Here is a 26738-nt window from a genome sequence, read left to right as displayed (position 1 = left end):
GTTTTATGGGTTTTCATGATGTTTCATCTGGGCGCACAGCTGACGATTTGTTTAATTTTTTAATTCGTACGTGTGACACCTATAATTTTAGGCAAAAAATAATTGCGCAAACCTATGATGGGGTTGCGGTCATGGCCGGCCATTTAAATGGTTTACAAACTAAAATAAAGTCCATAGCTCCTCATGCACTTTTTACGCATTGTCATGCCCATGCCCTAAGCCTCCCCTGTTCTCCAATGCACGAGCCGTCACTGATACACTTTCGCATGCGTTTGAACCAATTATCGAAGCACTTTTGCCACTCTGATTGAGGTATCTCCAAAACATGCATTCTGAATGCAGCAACCGCTTCTTCAGGTGTCAAAAAACGTTGACCTCTCATTTTTTTTACGTGCGGGAATGAAAAGAAGTCATTCAGTGCCAAGTCAGGACTATACGGCGGATGACTCACCGAATCGATGTTTTGGGTTCTCAAAAATGCACTTGTTTGAGCCGATGTGTGAGGGCTAGCATTGTCGTGGTGAAGAGTGATACGTCTTCGGCAGTTGGTTTTCTTGATTTCTAGGAATATAATTGGCAAAGAAATGATTGTGTACCACTCAGAATTGACTGTTCTGCGTTGTTCTAGTACGGTTGGGACCTGTCCAGTTTTTCCGAAAAAACAGGCGACCATTTGCTTGGAAATGCTTCCTAGTTGAACAACTTTTGTTGGATTTCGGTTATCTTGAAACACCCATACAATCGACTGTTGTTTATTTTCGGGCTCATACGCGTAAATCCACAATTCATTACCTGTCACGATGTCATAGACGTGTTTCGAAGCACCGCGATTGAGTTCATCTATGCACTGTTGCTGAGTTAATCCACATCGAAAGTTGTAAAAATTAATCGCACGAAAATGTTCACGATTTAATTACATTTTTGGGCCGAGATGAATATTTTAATTTACTGTAAACAACACAAATAACGCGCCTATGTCAAAACGTTGTTAGTACGTATGAGCTCAAAAATGTCCAACTTTACGATAGATAGATTGTAACACTAGGGTTGCCAAATCCCAAAACATAAAAGGCAACCTATCATACCTAGCATTATATAAAACCGTTGTTTGTGGAATTGGCAAAAACATTTGTTTAAACAACAGATGCAGTAATCTAATATATAAAAATGGATGTTTGTTGGTTGTTTGGTTGCTTGGTTGGTTGGTTTTATAAAATTGACTAATTATTAACTTTGAACATTGTGCTACATAGATATAAATTTTATCAACAAAATAATATTCATACATAGTTTTTCAATAGGAATTCATTACAAAAATTTTCCTAATGTATCTCAAAACTAGGGATTATAATCATCATTTCTGAATATATATCTTAAAGAATCTTAAAATCAATTGATGACAAAAATAAATGTATCGTAATGATAAAAATTGCAATCATAATAACAATTATTTATAATCCATAATATGGAATTCTCAATTAGAAATGAATCAAATTTTAGTCTTGAAAAAATTTGGCGATTTCAATATGGGACCTCTTTTATTATGTTTTTCCAAAGAGAAATTATCATACGAAATCCAATGTGTATTGGATGACATTCTACAAAATAAATAGGGTTGAAATAAAAGACCAACAATGCTGGTGTTCTCCAGGGATCCATATTGCCTCCAACTTTTTTTTTATTGTATAATAATAATAATAATATTTATTTGCATAATAAAGTAAAATGTTACACACCTGTGAAAAACAAATAAGCAGAAAAATCACAGAAGCAGTTAAAACTGCTTGCACGTGATATAATGACACATCCAGGTAAAAATGAATTCTATATCAACGACTTATTAGAAAAAACCAAGGATGCAATATATTGCTTTGCAATGAATTTTTGGATAGTCTCAATTTTGTGTAAACGAAAGAATATGGAAATTAAGAGAAGGACTTTGTTGCAAAATGAATCTAGTGTCATCGTTAAGCTTTGGAAAATAGGTAAAAGATAGTAAGTATACCTTTTATTATGAAGAGGAGTTTTTTGCAATTATTTGAACGATTAATGGAATGCATGAATTAATGAAACAAATAATATTTGAATGTAACTAATCAATGTTTTCTTTCCTTCCAGCTCTGTTAAAAATTATTGACACAGTGGTTCAAATATATAATCAAGTGATGGAAAAAAAGACAAGTTATCTATTTTCATTGTATATTCTCACCCTGATTTGCCTGAGGTGATGTTCCGTTGGCCACAAGTTCCTCATATGTTCTGGCCAGTATGGTTGCATCCAATAATACGACCTCAAAGGCCAATAGAAACCCATGGTGTCGTCATGGTAGTACCTACTATGTGGATAGTAACAAATCTTGCTACCGAAAAGATGATCATACCGCAATTTCAACATCTGCAACATTCAGTCGATATAATGGTTTGAACTCAACGAGTATTTAGAAAACTTATGTATATCATGCTTTTGTGATAAATAGCTCCTAAGAATTTACATTCAAAACATTTCTACGTTAAAACATATTTTCACTAATGTTGCATGCCAGAATCATTTGAATTTCAAATTCAGCATACTATTAATAATATCCGAACAAGCTATTTCAAATCACGAAAATATAAAATGTTTATTTTACTTACTTTGAAACTTTTGTATATTAATACTGCTGGGATTCTTCAAACACTGGACAATGATTATATGCGGCAAATTGTTTTTATACTGATTGTAATGTTTGCCAGGAAATTATATTTAAGAATTTTTGCCAAAAACTATAATGAACAGCATGCAATCCGTGCATGTCATTAGTACACGTGTCGATTTGAGAAAATCTGCAAGGAATCATACTGTCAGAATATCATTTGGGCTTTTACAGTGAATTATTCAAAAATGCGTTATTGTTAACTGTTGAACAATTCTTCTCCTAGCAGAAAGCAAAAATAAAACAGATAACTACGTTAAGAGAACAGGAAACACCATTGATGTTGACCATCGATTTTCGTATGACAATGATAAAATATTAGATCACTTCTATACAACTCATAAAACACTCTTTTTAGAAATAACAAACATTCATTAAGAACTCTCTGTATGAATTTTAGAAGGGACATACATTTTCAGAGGCGAATATAATGGCCTCAATATCATTTCATACATATTTATTCAGTCAGATGAAAGAAACAAAGTTCACTATTCCTATGTGTTCCTTATAAATATAATCTCCATACCTTAAGAGTTCCAGAAGAGGAGCCAATAGAATTCAGAAAGTCTGCAGTTATGAGTATATAGTCTGTTATTGAACTCTCATATTAATAAAACGAAATTATAATTATAACAGTTTCCTGTTCCATTCAAGTCTACCCGATGATATGGGTCAGGTTAGCTTAGGTCCAAAGTGAGTCCACAATAAACCCCGCAAGGGACAAAGTGGTCACTTGCAAGTATTGAGAAATCAAAATTTCCACATATAGTATTCAAGTTGAAAATAATTTTTTGATGAATATTGATTCTTCACTGATTTGTATACATTTTTTTTCAGTATTGAATGTCCTTTCATTAATTTTCTCTGGTGAATGTTTTTCCTCTTCCGTTACAGCCCAGTTTCACCTATCGAACATTTTAGAATGCTCATGAAAGATAAATTGAGTTTGCAAGAATATTTTAATTACTCCTTTCGAATTTTCAAATATTCTGTCCTGAAAATGATTCATGTTGATTTATTTGACATATTTCATCAATTTTTGTTTGTTCGCTCATACAATTAATCAATCCTAGTTTATTGTCGAAGGAAAAAAATTCTTGTTGATGAAGAATAAAATGTACAGTAAGTGCATCAAAAATATAGTAGACTGGCTTTTGCCGCGGCTTTGCTCGCGTTAAGAAGTATCATTATTAATTAGGTATAGTTTTTGCGGCTTTATATTTGTTTAGCGTGTGTAAAAAATTAGGGGCTACAAAACTTCTTTGTACACAATATTCTTAACTAATCTGTCATTAGGCGCTGAAACTATCAAACTATTGGGTGAACTTACTCGTGAGCAAGCAACATAAAGCTGACCATGAGAGAAGCAACGTTCTCTCAAGTCAATACCCGCAAATTTGAGAGTTTGCCCCTGAGACTTGTTTATTGTAAAATAAACAATAAATTTAAAAATTCTTCAGGGTAATTAGTAGCGTCATCTGTATGAACCATAGTATCAATCAAAGTATAGACCTTTTCTTCACTCTCAAACGATATGAGTAGGATATCGTTGATAGCTGCTGCTTGATTGTTCTTTGAAGGAAGGTATAGTATGTACTATTAGATACGGCGGCCACTCATCATCGGGTATATGTAACTCAGTGAAACGATAACGCATTTTGAAATACTACTAACGCCATCTATTGTCAACATTTAAAACTAAAAATCATTTTGTTCGTTCCACTAGGTACTGATAGGTTCAAACTAATACATTTACATCCTCCATTATCCCCGTGGAATTTATCAAAATCCTTTCTTAGGGGATGCCTACGTTATGGTAGCTTTATGCATGCAAAGTCTCAGCCCGATCAGTTTAAAATTGAGAAAGTTTCTTACAAACTTTCATCCCATATTTTATTCTCTTGGGGAAAGAATTGATCAAAATCCTTTCTTAGCGGATGCCTACGTCATAACATCTACCAGCATGCCAAATTTCAGCCCAATTCGTCCAGTGATTTGGGCTGTGCGTTGATAGATCACTATATCAGTCAGTCAGTCAGTCATCTTTTCGTTATATATATGTAGATATAAGTATACATTCACTGTGTTTATATACATACATTACATCACTTCGGACACAATATATACAGACATATCGATATATACACTCACACATATTGTATATATACTCAAAAATAAATACAGAATAAAAATAGATTTCAGACTGTGGCACCAGAAATGCCTTTACTAAGAGCAAATAGCAGTTACAGTAATCGCAAATAGCATATCTGTTCGGCCAGTCTAGATGTGCCTCTGAATATTGGATGCGCAGTAGATCATCTGGCGGGCGAGAGCTCATCAACATCGACGAACTCGTGTAGTGAACGTCGGGTTAGTACACTTATTATCTTTTCATTATTTTCCTTCTGCGTAAAGGATAACGTAATGTTGATATTACGAATGTGAATACAAATATGAAAATATTGTGTTTTTCACAAATACACTTTAAAGCAAACAACTGATACAAACTCCCCAAAATGCAATATCATAACGTACGTGTGAATCATATCAGGTCACAATACACTGATTTTGCGGTTGATTTCCCAAATTCATTCGAGCCTTCTCTAATAGCTCAACAGTCAGCAGATTATTTTTCATTTACTTAGATTGTTCGTGTGCCTGAGAAATTTCAAATTCAATAGAACTAGTACATGTTTTTTCTACCAGTGTCAATTACTCGATGTAGTTCAGTTCCGCCACTGCCATGCTATAGAATGGTGGTATCAATAGCAGAAAGAGCGAATGTTACTGATATATTGAGCATATACGATTCACTGTGATTTTATTCGGCTGATGAATCACTTCTTCATTTTGTTGGACTACATGCTTTGTTAATAAAGCATATTAATTAATAATTAGGGCCCTTCGGAAACGCCACTGATTCAACATACCCACGCATTACGTGAGTGTATCAATTGTCATCCGAAACAATCTCGTCACAAGCAACTCGTATATCAAACAGAAATAATATATTTCTGAATTTGGCATACACATGTATGCCTCTCAAAGAGAATGGAAAACCAATTTCAGTCCTGTTACAATATCGGAGGTACACGTGCCGCCATTTTTGCATCGAAACTCTTGGAAACAGGGATACATCTACATTTCCGGGTGGTTCTTTTATATAAGTTTCTCTCTTGAAACTTGCAGGAAAATTAGGATTGTGAAATGATTGGAAATTCGAAGTGGATCATTCTCTTTCACCTTATTTTACAAAACAATCAGAGTAAAGATAGGAGATGGAGTTTTGTGGACTGATCTCCAAGATGATTTTCAGATACTCACATCACTAATATTCTGTTATTCTTTGTGATAGTTCATTTCTTTTCAGGTTATATTCAAATGCTTACAATACATGTTATTTTACATTTGAATAAATAACAATGAAAACGGAAAAAGGTTGGGTTCCATCCCGTACTGTTATTTATAGATAACCTATTATTATCCTTCTTATTTATTCTACATTGTCAACACTTCATTCATACCAAATGTTAATTACAAAACAATCAACAACTGACAATCACACGCATTTACTAGAATACGTGAAAATCATTGCGATTAAGTAATTTATCTCAACATATTCCTCCTCAAATACAAGAGTGACCTTCAGAAAAGACAGATTCCAATGGAATTTTTCAGCCACTCATGCTGAAACGTATCAACAGCATGAGACCTTCCATTACTCTCACAATGGAGAAGGAAATCCACAACAAATTGCCATTCTCACACGTTTTGGTGAAGAGGACCGACATTGAGTGGGAAACATCTATATAGCGAAATCCCACCCACACGGGACAGTATCGGAACCTCGAATCCAAACACCATCAATCGACGTGCTTTCGGGCTCTGTAATACGAAGAAATGTCTCGAGAAGGAACTAGACATCATCAAAAATGATCTTCAACGGAATGGCTACTCTAAAGCGATGGTAGAAGAGACTTTGGCTAAAAGGCAAGGAAGAGATGCTGTCACAGCCAGTGCTTGCACTTCCCTACATCAGAGGAGTATCGGAGAGGATAAAAAGAATTGTTTCCAAGTTCAACATCAGAACCTGCTTCAGATCTGGCATGCCACTATCCGTAGCAACCTCACGAAAACCAGGCCACCAAACGCGGACTGCGATTCCAAGAATTGCATTTATCGGATACCCTGTGAGTGCGGAAAATCCTATATTGATGAAACTAAGAGGCCATTGAATGTTCGCATTGCCGAGCACAAGAAACACACACAGCGAGGGGAAAATATTCCGATAAGAATACTCGATATATTAGTCAGTCTAATAAATAATTCATTTAGAGAAGGAATCTTTCCAGTTTTTTTGAAGAAGTCGATTGTGTTAGCACTGCCAAAGGGAGAAAACATCAATGGTCCATCAAGTCTTCGTCCAATTTCTCTAATCTCTGCAATGGCTAAATTGATAGAAAAACTAGTTAAAACAAGACTCCTGTGCTTTCTGAATGAAAACAAAATAATAAGTGATTGCCAGTTTGGTTTCCAAAAGCAAAAAAACACTTCCGATGCCATATTTTCATTTCTTTACAATGTTTATTCCAACATAAATGACAAAGAAATAGTACCTGCCGTCTTCTGTGATATAGCCAAAGCATTTGATTGCGTGAATCATAAAATTCTTTTGCGGAAACTCAGTAGATACGGTATAACTGGAATAAGTCTTAAATGGTTTGAGTCATACTTAGCAGATCGCACCCAGATGGTCAAAACCACTTCATACTCAAATGAAGGTAAAATTACTTGCGGCGTCCCACAAGGTTCGGTACTGGGCCCACTTTTATTTTTAATTTACATTAATGACCTATCGTCTATAAACATCCAAGGAAAATTCACTTTATTTGCTGATGATACTACAATTTTATGGCATGCTCCTAACAACCATACGTTGTATGAAGTTATTGAGAATGACATCACGATAGTGAAGGACTGGTTTGACTCAAATCTCTTGAGCTTGAATTTATCAAAAACAAAAGTAGTGTCCTATCGATGCCAGATTCCAGCCGTACATCTAAATAATATTCAAATAGATAACGTACCAGCTTCTAAATTCCTTGGCTTGTTCATTGACAATAGTTTAAAATTCAACAATCATGTAGATACTTTGAAGTCGAAGCTCTCCTCTGGATGTTATGCCATACGAGTAACTGCATTTGAGCTCGGATCTGCAGAAGCTAGAATGGTTTATCATTCCCTTTTTGAACCACACCTCCGTTATGGTATTTGCTTTTGGGGTGTGTGTTCTACCACATGCCTTCAATCAGTATTACTAATACAAAAACGTGCAATACGATGCATATGCAAAGCCAAGCCTAGGGACTCTTGTCGACCTCTTTTTGCCTCTAACAAAATCCTAACTGTGGTCTCCCTATTTATATACGAGACAATCTGCCTTGTCTTCAAAAATAGGGTATTGTTTAACAACTTGGACGCGCCAATGTATCAAACCAGGCAAAGATTCAGCTTTAAATTACCGCTGCCTTCTTCGTCGTTAGTTAAAGATTCCATTATTTACAACGGTCTTAAAATGTTCAATCACCTTCCTCAAGCTATAAGAACCATAAATGACCTTAGACCTCTTGAGAAAGAGTTGAAAGACTTGCTCTCTGGGAGACCTTATTATAGCTTAGCAGAATTCTATGATGATAATTTTAATTGAGAAGACTAACTGTAATATCTACGGTATTTTATTGATTTCATTTCATTCAATTTAGTTTAAATTGATTTATTTATATTTTGTTGACCATGTTCTTATATCCTGAATGTTTGTTATTATTTACATGTCTCTTTTCAGTTCATGTTGTAACCTACTTTTAGTGATTTTACTTTTGTGATTACATGTATATGTTATTTATATTTCGCACAAGGCTTTGTCAATAAGAATTTATTCTTCAGACAATAAAGTATATAAAAAAAAAACAGCAAATCAGGAATAGCAGACCATGTTTGGACCCATCAACACAACATCGAGTGGTCCCAAGCTGAGATCATACACAAAGAGGAACATTGGTTTAGGAGAAAATTTAAGGAAGCCGCATATATGCTGTCCAACAACATATTCAGCCAAGCTAGCGTAGAGATACGCAACATATGGAAACCCATCATCAGGCGGAAAATGGTCAACTCCCGCCAAACGGTCATCTCCCACTCAACCAGTGAAGTGGAAAAAATGGAAGGCGGTGATAAGTGAAAGTATTCCAACGACCCATAAATAGTCATCTCTCGGAGGAATCAGTCTAGTCATCACCTGAAGATGATTGTAGATACTAACAATCGAAACGTCGTGAACCAACGTGGCCTTGGAATCTCTTAACTTTTTATTTTATTTTCATTTTTATTTCTTTATTTTTTGTTCAATCGTTCTATTTTTACTTATATTTTACTTATATTTTATTTCAGGTTATTTTTGCTTAATATAATTGTTTTCTTCAGTCATTCATTATCAATTCTTCTTTTCCAGGTGTTTCAGGGATTTCAAATCATTCCATATATTAGACAATGGAAGTCCGAACTAGTGAAATTCATCAAGAAACATTCAAACAAACGTATTTCAAAATAAACTACACATCAATAAAATTTGTGCAAATTCATATTAGATGCTGAAATTCACTAGGGAACTTGCAAAATACTTTAATAATGATACAGATAGGCAACCCTATAATGATATTGCACAATCTTATTCACGAGTATGACATTTTGAAAAATTATTCAACGAATCATATGCAGGTTTCGATCACCTACATTTTTTATTTATACATTCACCTTTACTACCTTTACAATCAACAAAGACTATTGGAAATCTCAAAGTACGTTTCCATATTTTGATAGTATTTTAGAAAATGTAGTAAACAAATATAAACACGTTTTTAATTATTTCAAATCTTTATTGAAACATCGTAATATAAAAATATACATTCGGCAGCAATAAATAACCTATATATACATATATTCGATCAAATGTCAGTTCTTCTTCACCAACATTGCCGGTTTATCTCTCAATCCTATGAGACCAGTGTATCAGACCAATACAGATTGTTCTTAACCTGCAATTGAACGTAAAACATTGTATGGGATGAAACTGTCAGAAACTTGATGAACATCCATAACGTATCCAAAAAACACTTAATTGTGATATTTTCAGTAGGTAGTTTATATTGGCCAAACATAGAGAAACTTCTTTCAAAAAATGAAAGAACATATGAGATTCTTGAGTGCTTGAAAATATTAATAACCTGAAAAATTCTGGTATCTTTTCTTCATGATGATCAAATTTCCGATTAGGTAACAGAAAAATTATAGGTCATTTCCTTGAAAACCCATGATAACGATGAAAGGGGGTGAAGTCACACGGAAGGAATTAGTATTGAGACAGACTGATTGGAAAACCATAATAAAAGTATTCCTTTTCTGGAATGGATGAAACCAAGTGGTAATTTCATCAAAAATATCAGATGAGTATCAACAAATAACACTGATTGCTCTCGATTGTATGATTTTTCAAACACTCCAAATATCTCAGTATTGAACATTTCAATATATGATTTATAGTTTGTAGATCATTGTTTCAGTCACTTTAGTTACTTACCCTGAGCTGTCTGAAGGATTCCTCGCTTGGTACATCTCTAAGATAGTGCCAGTATGAATGATAACTGGGCCAGTACTCTGGGTACCATTCTCTTGCTGTAATTGGCCAATCTGAGTGAAAGCTCAGAGGTCGATAGATTTTGTAGTGGTAGAAGAATTTTGCGTCAGGCCAAAAAGAGTATTCGTACCCAGATATTGGGTTCCTTAGATAAGTGAGCATTTTTCTACAAACAAGATACGAAAAATGTATTAATATATGGAAATTTGCAAATGGCAAGATAATACGAAAGTGTCCTGACTCTTTCATGTTCATATGATGTATTCAAGTATTATAATTTCTGTTTATACTAGATGGATTTTTCTACTTCTGAACTCATCACATCCATCAAGTTTGGAACAGAAAAAAACACTTCATCAATAATTCTTCTTCGGACATGATAAAAACTACCGAAACTATACAATATACGGTAAGACAATGGAGAATCGAAGAGAATAATACACTAAATATCCACAAAGTCGAGAATAATTACAAATCCAAAAAATATATCTCACTCCTATTCATCAACAATACTAAACAATAATTAGATTGCTGTGTCTTTAATATTGAGTCATTTCTTTTGTGATTTCCCTGCGAACTTTACCAAATAGTAATGTTGGCATTTGTAGCTAGAAGAAGACAGATAATGATATCCCATTCAGCAGAATCTCAGATCATCATTGACTTCGTCAATTCCATAGATCCTGATAATTCAATTTACTCAATCATCTATGTAGCCATTTTTTTCGGTTTTGTTCATGGGTCATCGAAATCAACTTGACTTGGTTTATTTACTAACTATGTATCAAAATTTGGTCATAGAGATTCTCAAAGCAAGGATTTTTGTTTACTTTCACAAAGCAAAGGCACTGCAATCATTGATTTACTTTAGATAGTATATACCGCAGTTGAAGACGAAACTTCAGGCATGGAAACCTGCATGCCATGCCCAACAATGTCGTTTTCCATCAACTTACTTAATCCATTTCAAATTCGTTCAGTGACAATATCTTCCATATTTCCAAAAATCTCAAAACGTTTTCACTTACCTAAAGTTTCCTGCTCAAATCTACGCAGTTTATTCCCAACTGATTTCCACAATACCACTGTTTTCAGTGAGCACTTTCCGACACTAGCGACTATTTAAACAAAGCTCATTGGGCCCGTTCCAAAATTCGCAAATAAACTAATATCCATTATGCACCGCCAATCAATGACTCACGATTCTATATAAAAAAATGTTCTGCACCTCAACACCTGGCGATGATTTAAATTTTTTCGAACTGTCTCAGGCACTTTTTTCTAGAAGATGATTGTCAAGCGCGAGGTCGGTTAGATTTCATGCCTAAAAATAAGCTCTATAGTTGAATAACAAGAGCATGTTTTCCATATGACGAATGACTACCATGTAATTAAAGATAAACTTATTTCTTACCCAAAATTTCAGTTGCTTCAGGAAAGTTCTCTCAAATTTTTGAAAACCACTTCGAAAAATTATTTCATACCTCCCTATTATATCTATAAAAAATTATTTTCTGCGGTTTGGTTAACTGTTTTGTGAAAATCTCACAGTATAAGGTTACTTGAAGTATTGGCCGACTCCATCCGTACCTCGATCCGGTCTAACAAAAATCAATGCTAAATACAAGGAAATCGATTGAGGTTGGTGAAAGAACATGTGGTTGAGTGGAAGAACATGGGGTTGAGTGAAAGAACATGGGGTTGAGTGGAAGAATGTGGGGTGAGTGGTATAACATGGAAATGAGTGGAAGAAAATGGGGTTGGGTGGAAGGAAGAACATGGGATTCAGTGGAAGAAAATGGGGTTGAGTGGAAGAACGTGGGAGTGAGTGGTATACCATGGAATTGAATGGAAGAAAATGGGGTTGGTGGAAGAACTTGAGTGCGATTGGTATAACATGGGATTGAGTGGAAGAAAATGGGTTTGGATGGTAGAACATGGGATTCAGTGGAAGAAAATGGGGTTTAGTGAAAGAACGTGGGCGTGAGTGGTGTAACATGGAATTGAGTGGCAGAACATGGGGTTGGTTGAAACAATATTGGGTTCACTGGAAGAAAATGGGATTGAGTGGAAGAACATGGGATTCAGTGAAATAAAATGGGGTTGAGTGGAAGAACGTGAGCGTGAGTGGTATAACATTGAATTGGGTGAAAGAACATGGAGTTGGGTAGAAGAAGATGGGGTTGAGTGGAAGAACATGGGTTCGAGTGAAAGAACGTAGGAGTGACTGGTATAACTTGGAATTGTGTGAAAGAACATGGGGTTGAGTGGAAGAACATAGGGTTCAGTGGAAGAAAATGAGGTTGAGTGGAAGAACATGGGGTTGAGTGGAAGAGCATGGGGTTGAGTGGAAAAACGTGGGAGTGAGTGGTATAACATGGAATTGAGTGGAAGAAAATGAGGTTGGTGGAAGAACTTGAGGGCGATTGGTATACCATGAAATTGAGTGGAAGAACATGGGGTTGGATGGAAAAACATGGGAATAAGTGGAAGAAAATGGGGTTGAATGAAAGAACATGGGGTTGAGTGAAAGAACACGGGGTTTAGTGGATGAAAATGGGGTTGAGTGTAAGAACATGGGGTTGAGTGGAAGAAACTGAGGTCGAGTAGAAGTCTCTTCACCAAATGAAATGTACTCCGTCCTTTTCTTTTGTTAATGAGTTCATGGTTACAAATATGAAGTGTACAATTCATGTGAGAAATAAACCTCCTCTGACTGTGGACATACTTTTTCCTCAGATTCCACAAAGGAGTTGGACTAGGGACTCAAAAACATCTGGACTCAAACTAAAGCGTTGCGAATTACTTTTTGTATCTAGAATATACTGCTGTGATATAATCTACGCACCTGGTTTGATGCAATCGGATGTGAGAAAATTCAGAATAACTTTATACGATCGTCTCAGGAAGTTGATCAAAAGTGTGGCTAGCTCAAACAAATCAACATCAGAAAATCTCTGTCACAAATTCACCTACAGAAAACCTTCTCATCACATATTGTAACTTAACATTTGCTGGCATTCTCAAACCAGAAATTATGATAAATTCATCAACCGCAAGCACTTCCCAGATTCCTCTAGTTATACTTACAAACATTGCCTTTGTAAAACACTTTCCAGTTAGTTCAAACACTAGACAATATAACTTGTCGATATGTCAATATCGACAATATCTATTGCCATGTAAAATAGAATTTTACATGGCAATAGAAATCAGCTCAGTTCAATTGGATAGTGGCGTCATACTTTTTATTATACGTTATTGTGAATGGTTTGTTTTTCTATTTCTTTTTTCAGTCTACCCTTTAATTATTATCCTTATACCAATACCATGACTATACTCATATTAGAAAAGGTTTTAATGCATATTTGTGTTGGGTTAGTTGAGTTGATATCTTTGAATCACTTATTCAAATCATTATTACAATTGTCGATATACGAAGACACTTCAAGGACGTTTTGAATGAAATGGCATCTATGGAGTGATTCCACTGAAACGAGTGTTTTTCAATAAAAAAATTAGAACCACCAATATAGTTCTTTTGCGCCTCGTTTATAATGAGGAAAAGTAACTCTATGAATGTTCATCTAAACGTGTAGCATTGTTTTTCACAAAACACCTGTCCAACTTCAACCTTAAAACCATGTTATTCATTACTCACTGACAAATTATCGATTTTATTTTCGATTTCGCTAAAATAGTAGTCCAAACTCTTATAATACGGCTTGTAGGAAGACCAGTAATAGGAGCTAGGCCAGGTGCCAGTCAAATAGTAGTTCTTGAGGTAGCTAGTCAGGTAGGATCTGAAGTAGGGCCAGTAGGAATAGTACTCCCTGGGCCAGGAGTAGTACCATCTGTATACCTTCGGTAAGTAGGGGTCGCTGGGTAAGTTGAGAGAGTAGCTATAGTTATATCCATAAGACGGATAGCTAAGATAGTAATATCTCTGCAATAAAAGAGAAAGATTACTATTGCGAGAAAGTAGGGTTACAGGGTGGGGGTGATCATAATGGTGATTGGTATCCACTGACCTCAAAGTTTTTTATGATTTTTCGTATGTAGTGGATGATCTGAAGGCAATAATGGAATATAATCAAATTATGGTTGATTATTCTTGATACATATTCGACTGGTTATTTGTAATCACATACAGACACACAGTAACAGAACGTTCAATAACTCATGAATTACACATAAAAACAAAGACATGAAAAAAATTCCAACTCGAAAAACAAAGAGGATAAATCCCGTTCATTGAAAGCAGTGAGATTCGTCTCCTATCGAAACTTCTTCAAAGTCTTCTTTCCACAAGGAACTAATAAAGCCCTCACAACCCAGGTAGATTGAAAAAGCATTGACATAACCCCTGAAGTTTCATTTTCTTTGACATCATCCAACCTCACATAGACTGAAGATAGGAAGATAGGAAGATAGGAAGATAGGAAGAAAAGCTCCTCATGAGGTGTAAAAGAAGTAGGTATAAAAATGATCGACAAATATGTAGTTTGAATTCGACCTATTGAGTGATCAATTTCATTAAAGGATAGATGCAAGTTTTAACACTGAAAATCCAACTTTGAATGGAACTGGAAATGTTTTCAATGTATTGAATAAGCAACGGTAACCTGGATATGGTGTATTTGGAGATATGAGTTTCAGTAGCAAAAATAATCATCTGTTCTCAACAATCATTCATCATGAGTTACGCAAATCAATTAAAAGTCCATCAGTATAAGTGGAGTTACAGAAGTTTGCAACTTACGTACCTATGAGTCACAGACACGTCACAGGTAGTGATGAATCATATGCCATTGCATGGTATAATGAAAGACTTGGTAATCAGCTCCTTTCTTGAGGATCAATTGGACGGCTAACAAGAACCAGATAGTATGTTAAACTCACAAATCATACAAGAGCTGACTATAACTGCAGGTAAAGCTTCGAATAGTTTTGAACAACTGTCAGTTATACTGTAGAAGTCTCAGCTGAGGTGATAAGACTCTGTATAGTATACTAACGCATCCAAGATCAATGAATGGATTAGTCGAAGAATCATAGAACCAAGAGACAAACACTTTAAACGTTTCGGAATGAGCTACATCATGTTTTTTTCAAGACAGAACACAAACACTACAGGAACATCCTTGAGGCGCTGTGCGAAAATAGCGATCCCGTGAAGGTATCTATGAAAGGAGGACCAATCTCCAACCTTCGATGTTCCAGACTGTCACAGTTGCAAGTCACAGTTGCAGATGTGCATCTGATGTCCTGGAATCCAAATGGAATGACGAGTATGCTGCAGTCAGCAAAGCAAAATATTGAATACTTGTTTTTTTTTCAATAAGTCCGAGCAATACCTATACCTCACATTCCATCAAAACTCCATCATCATTGAATGTGTTCATATACTTTGGAACTACAAAATTACGCCAACACTACTAGCAGAAAAAAATCAGGTAACAATGAAAATAAAATTGAAGACAAAGGAGCAATTCTGATGGTTAAGTTCTGGCAAGTTTGACAACCTTAACTTTTACGTTGATTCAAACCGTATAGAACTTTGATCTCAACAGCTATTGCCGATGACACCGTTCTGAGGGCACTACATTGTCGCTAGACCACATTTCTTAGATTTCTGTTGTCTGGAGATATGTCAATGAAGGCATTTGATGTGAGAATCCAAAAACACTGCTTGAATTGATTTTGTAAGCTTTTTTATCTTCCATGTATCATAAATATGCAGCAAGCTACAGCTGCACATCGTCACACGGTTCAACTCAGTACACCTTGAACTAGACTTTTTAAAAAATTGTGTTCGAAGTTCGGGGTTTTCAAGAAATGAATGTCTCCAGACCTTAGACCTACAACAATTCGAATTTGAATGATCAGCGTTGCCTCTTTTGCACAGATTCTGCTCTGAGAACCTCTCAAGTATTCTCCAGATTGCATTTCGTAAAAGAGTACTCGAAACTTTGAAGTGTATGTCTTTTGATATTGAATAATTATCTAACTACTCTACTTTCATACTGTCATTTATATTATAAGAGAAATATTTATCGAACTTGATGGAAATACTTCAAATTACATATCAAAGGTGTAGCAGAAATGATAAATTCAAATGATCCACTTCAGAACATGATGATAATGTGAATTGAAGGAAATTCTCTTCATACAGGTATTTGTGTGGAAATAAGTGAAAGGTATTTGAGACCCCCATTTTATTTTCTTACATATATAGTCCGGTCAAATTAGACCAAAAAATAATAGTAAAGCTACCTAAATTCCCACCAAGCTGAAAATCAGTAAGATTGTTCAAAATGTGATTAAAAATAAAATTTGAAAGTTCCCCATTTTTTCCCTCTATGGAAAAAATTTCATGAAGGAAAAGGTCAAAAACATCAGTTTTTCGTGATTTTCAGCAAAACGGCAAGTTTCATTACAGAAATACTTTTCCTGCGGGCCACCGTTTTTGAGATATGACGATTCACAAAGTTGTGATCGTCATAATATGCACACGTTTCTACACCACCTTTGAGGCGCCTTTTTTCAACGTGATTTTCAATGTTGAAAGAAAAATTCACTGCTGAAGATATATTGGTAAAACAAGCTAATAATGATGCAAATGAATTGATAATTGAAACAACAATAGAGCAATTCAGTTTGACAAATATAACTATTGTTGTTGTTGAAGATGTAGACTCGTATTACTCACTGCTCGAACTCCAACTGAAAAAACAATTTTCTTCTTAAAACCAGGAAGAGCTCAGCATCAATCGGAAATGTATTCATCAAAAAGTGTATCTACTTTTGCAAAGTGACAAAATCATGTACTATTTTTACACGCAATAACTGGATGTGATACGACATCTGCATTTTACAGGGGGGGGGGGGGGGGTAAAATAACAGTTTTCAAAATGTTTGAAAAACAAAATTTAGTTCAATGTGCTGAAGTTTTAAAAAATAGTAATTCAACTCGACAAGAAATTATCACTAACGGCCTTCGCTTTCTTCTAGCTATGTACGGAGCTTCAAAAAAAACAACCTGCTTAGATAAGTATAGATATGCATGTTTCGTTAAAAGTACCAAAATTAAAAAAACAAGTACAATCACCTTGTCTTCCTCCAACTTCAGTTGCTGCTCATCAACATCTTTTTCGGGTATATTAACAAGTTCAATTGTGGCTTGGTTATCAGCTAGCCCTACAGTTGGGGTTGGAAGTTGGTCAACAATTCATTAGAACCAGTACAAACTTCACTTCTACCGGCGCCAGAAAAACTGCTGAACACAATTTTTCACAACTGCAAAAAGGGGTGCAGTGTTAAATGTACTTGCAAGCCGGACTGTTTTGTTCTCTGGCATGTACACATTGTCAAGGCCAGTCGTACTCTAATATTGAATCACCAACAGTGGAGGATCCGTTTGATTCCAACGAGGCGACATGCGATACATCGCAATTAACGCAGTTTACATGTACTCAGGATGAAGATGAAGAAGAACTAGAAGAACAAGAAGATCAAGAACAAGAAGATCAAGAAGAAGAATTTGAAAGTTACGACTCGGACAATTAAATTTCACTACTTTTTTTAACTTTAATTGCTTTTATCTTTTCAATATCTGCTAATATCCATTATTTTGCAATAGTTTCAAATCAAACAGTATCCCAACTGACCCGTGGAATAGGCCTACTGGGGAAACCACGTTAAAAAATGTGCTAAAACACTTTGACAATTACAACTACTTTTTTAATCGTTATATCTCAAAAACGGTGGTTCGTAGAAAAAAAGGATCGACACACTTTTCTAAGATAATTTTATGATCTATAATTTTTGTCTGAAGTGTTTTTATGATAAAACTCACCGTTTTGCTGAAAATCGAGAAAAACTCGTTCGTTTTTTTTTTGACCTTTGACCTTGAATACTTTTTTTCCATATGATGAGGAAATTTCAAATTTCATTTTTATTCATATTTTATTTCATTTTGGTAGCTTCGAATGTCTAAATTGACCGGACTACTATCTTTTCTTCGTACTTATCGATCGATTTCCAATCGTGAATTTCAGATAAGAAAACAATGTTCCTCTAACACAAACACAAATATGTCTCTAAAAAATGGAAAACTGTTTCGAGGTCAGTGAATATTTGTATTATTACATGATGTGTGATGCGACGTATTATAGCTGGAAGCTTTGTTATCAAATATTATGCTTGCAGTTTCCTGCTAGTTATGAATTACTGAGATTATTAGTTGGGAGCATGGTTGCGACGGCATTTTCTGTTCTGTGGTCTGAAAGAAAATTGTATGTTACACTAAGATGACATTTCATTTTTCTAATGGATAGTCATGGGAGTATCGTTTCACAAAACCGGCTAGAAAATATTTCAGTATCTTTCAAAGCTATGGAAAACATCTCCTCTCTTTCTGAAATCTGTAAATGAGGTTTCTCTATAAGGTTATTTCGCCACAAAAATATTATACAGGCTCATAAGGCTCATTTTCTTGATACTTCAATTCCGATAAAGGATTTTATAAATAACCCTACTCTATTGAAGCTCCAAAATGAGAAAGCTTCTGATAAAGTTGATCAGTTTTTGAAAGCAATCCTCTCTAGTCATTTTAAAGTTTAAACTTCCTAAATATTTCAGACTCACATGCAAAGAAAGTGACTTTGGAGCTCTCAAATGTTGCTTCACTGCCTAAATTAAATATTTTTTCGACCAGCAATCAAAATAATCCTGTTTCTGTTTTTTTCCGTTAACTAGCTGTCGCACCCCTATGAACGACAACCCTCAGAAGTCCATAATTGTGCGAGCTAAGGATCAACGAGGTCCTACTTTTCAACGTGTGATTCCAAACACGGGTTGGACAATGGCAAGTGAAAAATCGATCGTTCAGACTAGGGCTTGAACCACCGACCATCACGGCAGTCATTTCGAGTGAGTGAACAAAGCACCCACGTCGAACCGCCTGGCTACCGACCTACACCTCTTCAGAATGCACTTTTCCTTGAAAAATAACTGAGATGATGAAGGAGTTTGCTCCTTTTTGATGGAATCAGCATTGATGCTATAACTTATCCCGAGTCTTTCTTCCAGTGCTATGTAGAAAATATGCACCATAATAATGATAGTACAAATTGTGTGGTACTTTATTGTCAAAATAATCATAGCGAAATGTTGAAATCGTTTTTACATAAAGTTTCTACAAACCCTGTGAACTTCTGGGCTAGTTTACTCATGAAGTAGGATTGACATTCGAATTAATGTTGGGAAATACTTACGAGAATACATTTAACATCCAGTATATCATGTCATATTTTAAATTGTCTCATGATTCTTTCTCACAAAATATGAGACTCGATAATGTGGAAATCGAAAACTTGTGAATACAAATGGAAATACAACGTCTCACATGTCGATTAATGAACTCTATCAGCTTTATTTGGTAGATCAGACTTTCTCTGTACATATTTACGTAGATAATTAGTTGAATTCCTCCACAGATATTTTTAATTGAAAGCTATCTCACCTTTTTGGATTCTTTCGTTACATTTATCCTAAAAACGAAGGATTTAGTGTCCAAAAATAGTCACACTTTAAAGATCTAGTGTTCAAATAATCACATATCAACTTCAATGTATTAGAAACTATGTTATTAACGTTTTCTATAAAGCTCAAATCAGACTATTCTTGATATATTGCTCAGGTATCAATTTCCGAAGTCTGGTTTCCCAAACGGAATTGAATATATTTTTGAAATGTCCTTCTCAAAATCTCATCAACATTTTCCAACATAGTTTTCACGCCAAAAACAAGCACTTAACTTCAAGAAAAAACGGTAATCACAGTAATCATAGCAGTCAAAGAAAACAGTGAGCAAAACCTTCACCTCAATATTTAAACAGACCACGTATATACGTTGATGAATCCACATCTTTTGTGGAAGTGTGATATCTAATAATTTCAGAAATACAAAATCTGGATATGCCATTGGAAAAAGAATCTTTGGAGTAGAAATAACCATATAAATGACAAGAATATACTTCGATCTAATGTTATCTAGACAATCCTGCTTACAATCACTGCTTACAGCAGTAAATTCGGCAACGAAAATTTTATAAATTTATCACTACAAAGCTCTAGAATATGAATTTGAATAAATCCGGAAAAAGTTGACTCACTACCATTAAATTAATATTTCTACCATCAAAACTCTTTGTAAATTTAATAGATTTAATTTACTGTCTCTCAAAAAAGTACATTTCGCATAAACTGGAAAAGTTATCAAACACTACTACAAGAATTCTTTGCACTTTCCCAAACTCGGTTTCTGTGCATTAAATACGTAGAACAATCATTACTTGAACCGAATCTCCACTCTATCTTTTTAGTAATGGAGTAAAAGGTTCCATTTCATTATCTCAATCCAACTTTACTTTCTCGTTCAGCAATTCGAAATGATTTACGTTTCAATTTTCTAGAAGACATATTTGGTTAATGTGCTGAAAATGCATGTTTCTCGTTAGGAAAATCACATTTATTCTGCTGGTTAGGAGATATAATCTGGGTAATTCATTATTATAAATTGAAGTTAGATTTTAGGCGATATAATTGGATTGTCTTCGACCCAATACGTTATAGATTACAGCGAAGGAAATTTTAATAGAAAACAAAGTACCACGGTTTGGAATAGTTGAAACTTTCATCGAAATATCTCTTGGTTCTATATTATATAAGAAGTCTCGAGAGGAAGAAAGAATTGTGTTTTCAATTCAACAAGTTTTTCATGGATCCAATTGATGCTTGAAATAATTCCACAAAATAATCCATCAACTCCTACGTTTCAGATGAATCAATGACTTCTGACGAATGTTAGATCTACAGGGCAACACGATTATTAAAGCTCTCGTGCTATTCTCGAAATCTACATTTCAAAAGAAACTAAAAGCAAAATTCAATATGTTATCAGAAAAATAAAATTTCCATTTCGAAAAATGTTGCTTGTTGTTTACTTCTAATAATTTGTTCCACCACACAATCTATATTTTTTTGTCCAGTTACTCTCTTCACTTCAATGCAATATAGGTTGAGTGTTAGAGTAGCTATAGCTAAACTTCACCTATTATGTAATAATAAATACTAATTAAAGTCGATTATTATTATTTGGAAGTGCTACTATATCACAGGCGAATCTGGACTGGAAACATTAAAAAAAGCGGAGTAATACTGATAGCAGCCAAAAGTGCGTCCAAAAAAACATAGGAAATAGACGCAGACATCATAAATTAGGTATACATGCTGATGGCTGAACCCATGAGAGACTGTGCTTCATTGGTTGGGACTAAAAACAACAAACTTAGTAGTATGCGAATGCTTGCTCATTTGGGATGACGAGAGCAATAAAAACAACATCAACACTAGCATCGAAGACACTCTTAGTATCAACAGTGGAGATTCATTGAACTCCTATCTTAAAAATAGGAGACAAATAGTGAAAATTGGGAAGAATATGACTTCTGAAAAACACATTGCTAATGGTATGCCTCGGGGATCCATTTTGGGACCTTTTCCTTGTTTAATTTTTTCAAATGACCTAGATGGAAATTCTGCCAATCATTGTATATGTTACACTGATGACACGAATATACTGCTTCTTGAAGATGACCTAAACAATGTAACAAATATAGCTGAAAGCATTATCAGTAGAGTTATCGCTTGGTCTGAAAACAAACAACTTGCACATGGATAAAACAAAAACTAGTATGTCACAATTCAAGGTACGACAACACCATGAGGTGAGACTATACCAGAGTACTGAATTATCACTGGATCCCACAATGACAACCAAATTGTTAGAAGTTATTTTTGATAACAATCCGCAGTGGAAGTCACAAGTAGATAATTTGTCTAAAAAGCTTAGAAATTCTTGTTATTCTCTCAGGTATCTCTCCACTCACTGCAGTCAAGAGCTTACGCTTCACTATGAGAATGTCAATTCTCACATCAGGTGTGGCATATTGAACTGGGGCACAAGCTCCTCTATGGATCGAGTAAGAGCAGCATTTCAGAAGTTAATACTTGAGGCATGCACATATGTATACCGCAATAAAAACAAATTGGCTGCCAATAGACCATCACAAACCCTTTGACACAAAATGCCCACTTACTTCAACATCGAACTATACTCTACCAAAAAAGTTTTTGACATCAGGGATGCAAACTCTACAACAAACTGTCCGATGACATTGAAGTTTCAGGAAATGTACATAGTTTCAAGACAAAAGTAAAGCTACTGTTATTGTCAAAAAACTGCTACACTGTTAGGAGTTTCAGCCATAACTTTATTTTACATGTGAATGGAACATTTTATTTTATATACACGTTTCTTTATTTATATACTTTTGTTACTTTTAATATATGTTACATTTATATTTTATTATTATCATGTTATATATATATATATATATATATATATATATATATATATATATATATATTATTGTACCTACTATTAATGTAAGTTACAAAAGGGATTTGAAGCTCTATGACATCTATTTGATTATCTGCGAGCGCTTTCGACAGTTGGTCGTGCTGTCATCCTTCAGGCACTATTCTATCTGAACGTGTCATCCTGTTGTGTGTCTTTTTATACGGTCCGAACGCCTCAATACAGGTACTTCTGTTGCTTTAGGTAAATTTGCCTGTATTTGGATGACACCAGGTACTATTCTTTGTGTTAAATCTTCTCTAGGGTTATTGTTTCTAGGAGAGTACTAAACAAATCAATATACACGATAAAGTTAGTTTCAAGAATAAGAGGAATTCTTCAAGGATCATGGTACCTTTGATGTTTCATTCAACCTCAACTCCATCAACACAAGTATGGAAACCATTAGCTGTTAAAATCAATCTGAAAACACCATAAATCCTGAAGCTCACATCATGGAAAGTACCAGGAGTCCTATGTGGTAAAGGATCCAGCCTAGCTATAGATTCCTCTACATTGAGAAATTTTTCCAGACCAGACTCAAACAGTTTATATGCTCAAGAAAACATCCATTAGGGTACGATTATATTATTTGAGCTACTTTCAACCATAGTAATTATTAATTAAGTTCACAGGACAGAACAAAAGGTCTATAAAATGTGTAAAATGTGGTTTCGACGTGCGATTCTGAAAAATCCTCTCCCCCACGAGTTTGCTGAATGATTAAAGACCATTCACGGCTGTCACTTTGAATCATACGATTTTCAGAAAGCTCGCTGTTTGGAAGAATGCCAGCGTAAACTATAATTAGGTTTTCTAGTTTGTAAAACGAATTATTCCTGTCTCACTGATTCTCAAAGGTGACGGTGTCAATTTATACCTGTTTGTGGTTTGAGGAACCAACTGTTCCTTCGTTTTCCACACTTCCATTGACTTATTTGTGAAACGATGGATCAGTTGCTTGAAGCTGCTATTAGGGAAATAATATACAGGGTGACTTTGTAGCTAGCTACTCAGTGACGAATGAACACCAAAAGAGATGAAAATACTTTTGAAAGTGCGAAATAAAGGTTTCAGATTTCTACTTCTCCTCCTTTATACAAAAAAATGTGGGATCCTTCTAAAGAAATGAAGAAAGCAATCACTTTAAAAAAATTTACTCAATACAAAGATGTGCAGATCATGCAAAGTAGTAACTTTCAAACACGAACTGGAAAAACGAGCCCTCTCGAAACAGAGTGCTTCCATGTAAGCAATAAATTACACGGAAAAAAACTATTATGTTACTCCAAAATATTTTGGACGGGGCGAACAAGTACTTCCTGATTTCCCAGACAGAACAATATATTCCAATACATGCTTCAAGTTTTGAAATATAGAAACATAGAATGCTGTCGTCCAAAAAGTTGCCTGTTTAGATCACCAGAGAACAAGTCTTTTCCACCACCAGTAAAATTAAAACAAACATTTGATGACTTGGTTTTGGTTGATGGAAAGCAAAATTTCAATCTTTCAGTCAATTCAGCTCTACGCTTGAATGCTTCACTCAAAGATTTTCTGCAAATGCCTTACGAATATTTTTGTCTCACGATAAAATTGAAGCTATCAAATGGTCTTTATTATGCTTCCGTGAAGTCACTGAATTGTCACATCCAGAAGATCCATAAAAAAGTAAACACGTACACTGCTGTACACTGCATCATTCAAAATTTAGAGGATCACGATGTTAAATGGCTCGATGAGAACGACGTAGATATTCCAAAATCAGATGAAAGTGAGCAGACACACAACATTGTTCAGCAAACATACAATGTAAATGATTCGGGTGTCATGGACTGAAAACTGTTGATTGGGGTTACGTATACCAAAATTTTAAAAAAGTTTTGCGAGGCATAAAAAACTCAAAGGCGTCTCCACAATTTATTTACACCCTCAGAAGTTAGAACGGTAAAACCATCAATTAGTACATGTTTCGAACCTATATAGGTTCGTCATCAGCTAATTATTACTACAATAAAAGAAGAACTACATAACAATAATTAATACAATGAAGAATAAAATACTTATACGGAGAAGAACATTTCATGATGGAGAAAAGAAAATTATCACATGTTACCAATGAATAAATGGTTACAATATCATGTTAATAGTAATGAATATTTGTTATATTTAGTAGAACGATGAAGTTTATAACATCCTAGCTTCAAATGATTGAAGTCTTTATACCCACTAATTAACATCAAAATCAAAAAACCGTACATAAAACGAATTCTAATGGTACATGAAACTGAAATGGGTGAGAAAGGAGAATCAGCTGTCAAAAATATATAAAGAAAGAAAATCAAAATGACATGGAACAGTGACAAGAGACCCGCAAACACAGAACACAACAGAAGAAGTTTGTTTTTTTTCGTGATATTACTAAGGATTATAATATTTGTACCTTACCGTGTCAATACCGTGTCAATAAAGTTTGTTTAAATTAGCATTCTGACTCAAACAGGAAATGCCGCTTCATGTTTAGGTACAATTCCTCAATCAAAAACCCTAAGTGAATTATCAATGTTTCCCATGAATAAAATATATCGGCATCTACCTATGATAGTACAGCCAATCCTACCCTATCCTCATCCCCAATCGAGCATTATCTGTCGCATCTGTCATGTTTTCACGCAACGCAACGAATATGTACAGACAGTGCAAGAACTGGAGTTTAGTCTTCTGGCTGAGCCCTCGCAGACCCCTAAAGAACTAATATCCAATTCAGTTTTGAGCAGTTCTGCTTCGAATTCCTTATACTACCAATCCAATGAAGGGGTGAATAGATCGATGATACATTCTTCAGTCAAAACCATTGGGTTCAATGGGTTAAAAAATCTTGGAAACACCTGTTTCATGAACAGTGTAATCCAATGTTTATCAAAGACGGGATGGTTGCTGGAATACTTAAAAAATTATACATACATGGAAGTTATCAATACTAGTATAAAAGGTGTTCTAATCAAAGCATTCGCAAACGTTATCAAGGAATTGTGGTCAGAAGATCCATCTGATAGAGTAATTAACACAGTCTACTTCAAAAGTCAGATTCAAAGATTTGCCCCTCGATTCATGGGTTCTGCCCATCAAGACGCCCACGAATTCCTTCGATATCTTTTAGAAGGTTTACATGAGGACACCTCAACAGAATTACTGAGAAACATGAATTAATTTTAACGGAGATTTGAGCGACAGCAGAAAAGCACAAGAGTCTTGGCTGAGATATTTGAATATGAACAACTTTAAGATTGTAGACTATTTCGTTGGTCAATTAAAATCCACTATGAAGTGCACACAATGTGGACACTCATTAGAACCTTGTGTTCAAGGTGCCAGCAAAGAAGAAAATGTACCAAGTCCTTATCAATCTATAAGTTTCCCCGTATTTTAGTAATTCATTTGAAAAGATACTCTCCAACGGAAAGTTTCAGAGGCAAATTAGATGAATTAGATATGAGCAATTATGCAGCAGACAATGTGGCTCTTCGTAGTTATAATCTATATGCACTTTCAAATCACAGTGGGACTACTTACAACGGGCATTACACAGCATATTGCAGACACAGATACAGTGGCATAAATACAACGATTCACACGTGTCCCCAATCTCGCCAAAATCACTTGTGAGCGATGAGGCGTATGTCCTCTCTTATGAACAGGAGGGAACGAAGCAGCACCTTTGAGGTGATTTTTTTTTCTTCTTTCCTTTTTTATAATCTCAGTTCTCTGAATAGATTTATATTTCATGATTGTTCCAAATGTCATTGTGTATTGTAATATAAATATACTTGTAAGAATGAATATTATATGGGTCAAACTCCACTATCCTAAA

General features: G+C 35.0%; 1 protein-coding gene across 5 annotated transcripts in view; it reads right to left on the bottom strand.

The window, feature by feature from the left end:
* The window catches only part of LOC111518318 (uncharacterized), a 146252-nt gene that overhangs the window by 87424 nt on the left and 32090 nt on the right, over positions 1–26738 (bottom strand). For 3 of the 5 annotated variants that reach the window (XM_074176459.1, XM_074176457.1, XM_074176456.1), the window contains exon 4: positions 14045–14329. The exons of the other annotated variants lie outside the window; for them this stretch is intronic. In XM_074176459.1, the coding sequence (XP_074032560.1) occupies positions 14045–14329 (285 nt within the window). The remainder of the gene's footprint in view (positions 1–14044; positions 14330–26738) is intronic. 5 annotated transcript variants of the gene reach the window in all.

The sequence above is a fragment of the Leptinotarsa decemlineata genome, unplaced genomic scaffold (genome assembly GCF_025532065.1).
Source record: "Leptinotarsa decemlineata unplaced genomic scaffold, Ldec_3_MD MMD2_tig00001719_RagTag_RagTag, whole genome shotgun sequence".
In the NCBI taxonomy this organism is placed as follows: Eukaryota; Metazoa; Arthropoda; class Insecta; order Coleoptera; family Chrysomelidae; genus Leptinotarsa; species Leptinotarsa decemlineata.
Note: the sequence above shows the minus strand (reverse complement) of the source record. Positions and strands in the feature narration are given on the sequence as shown.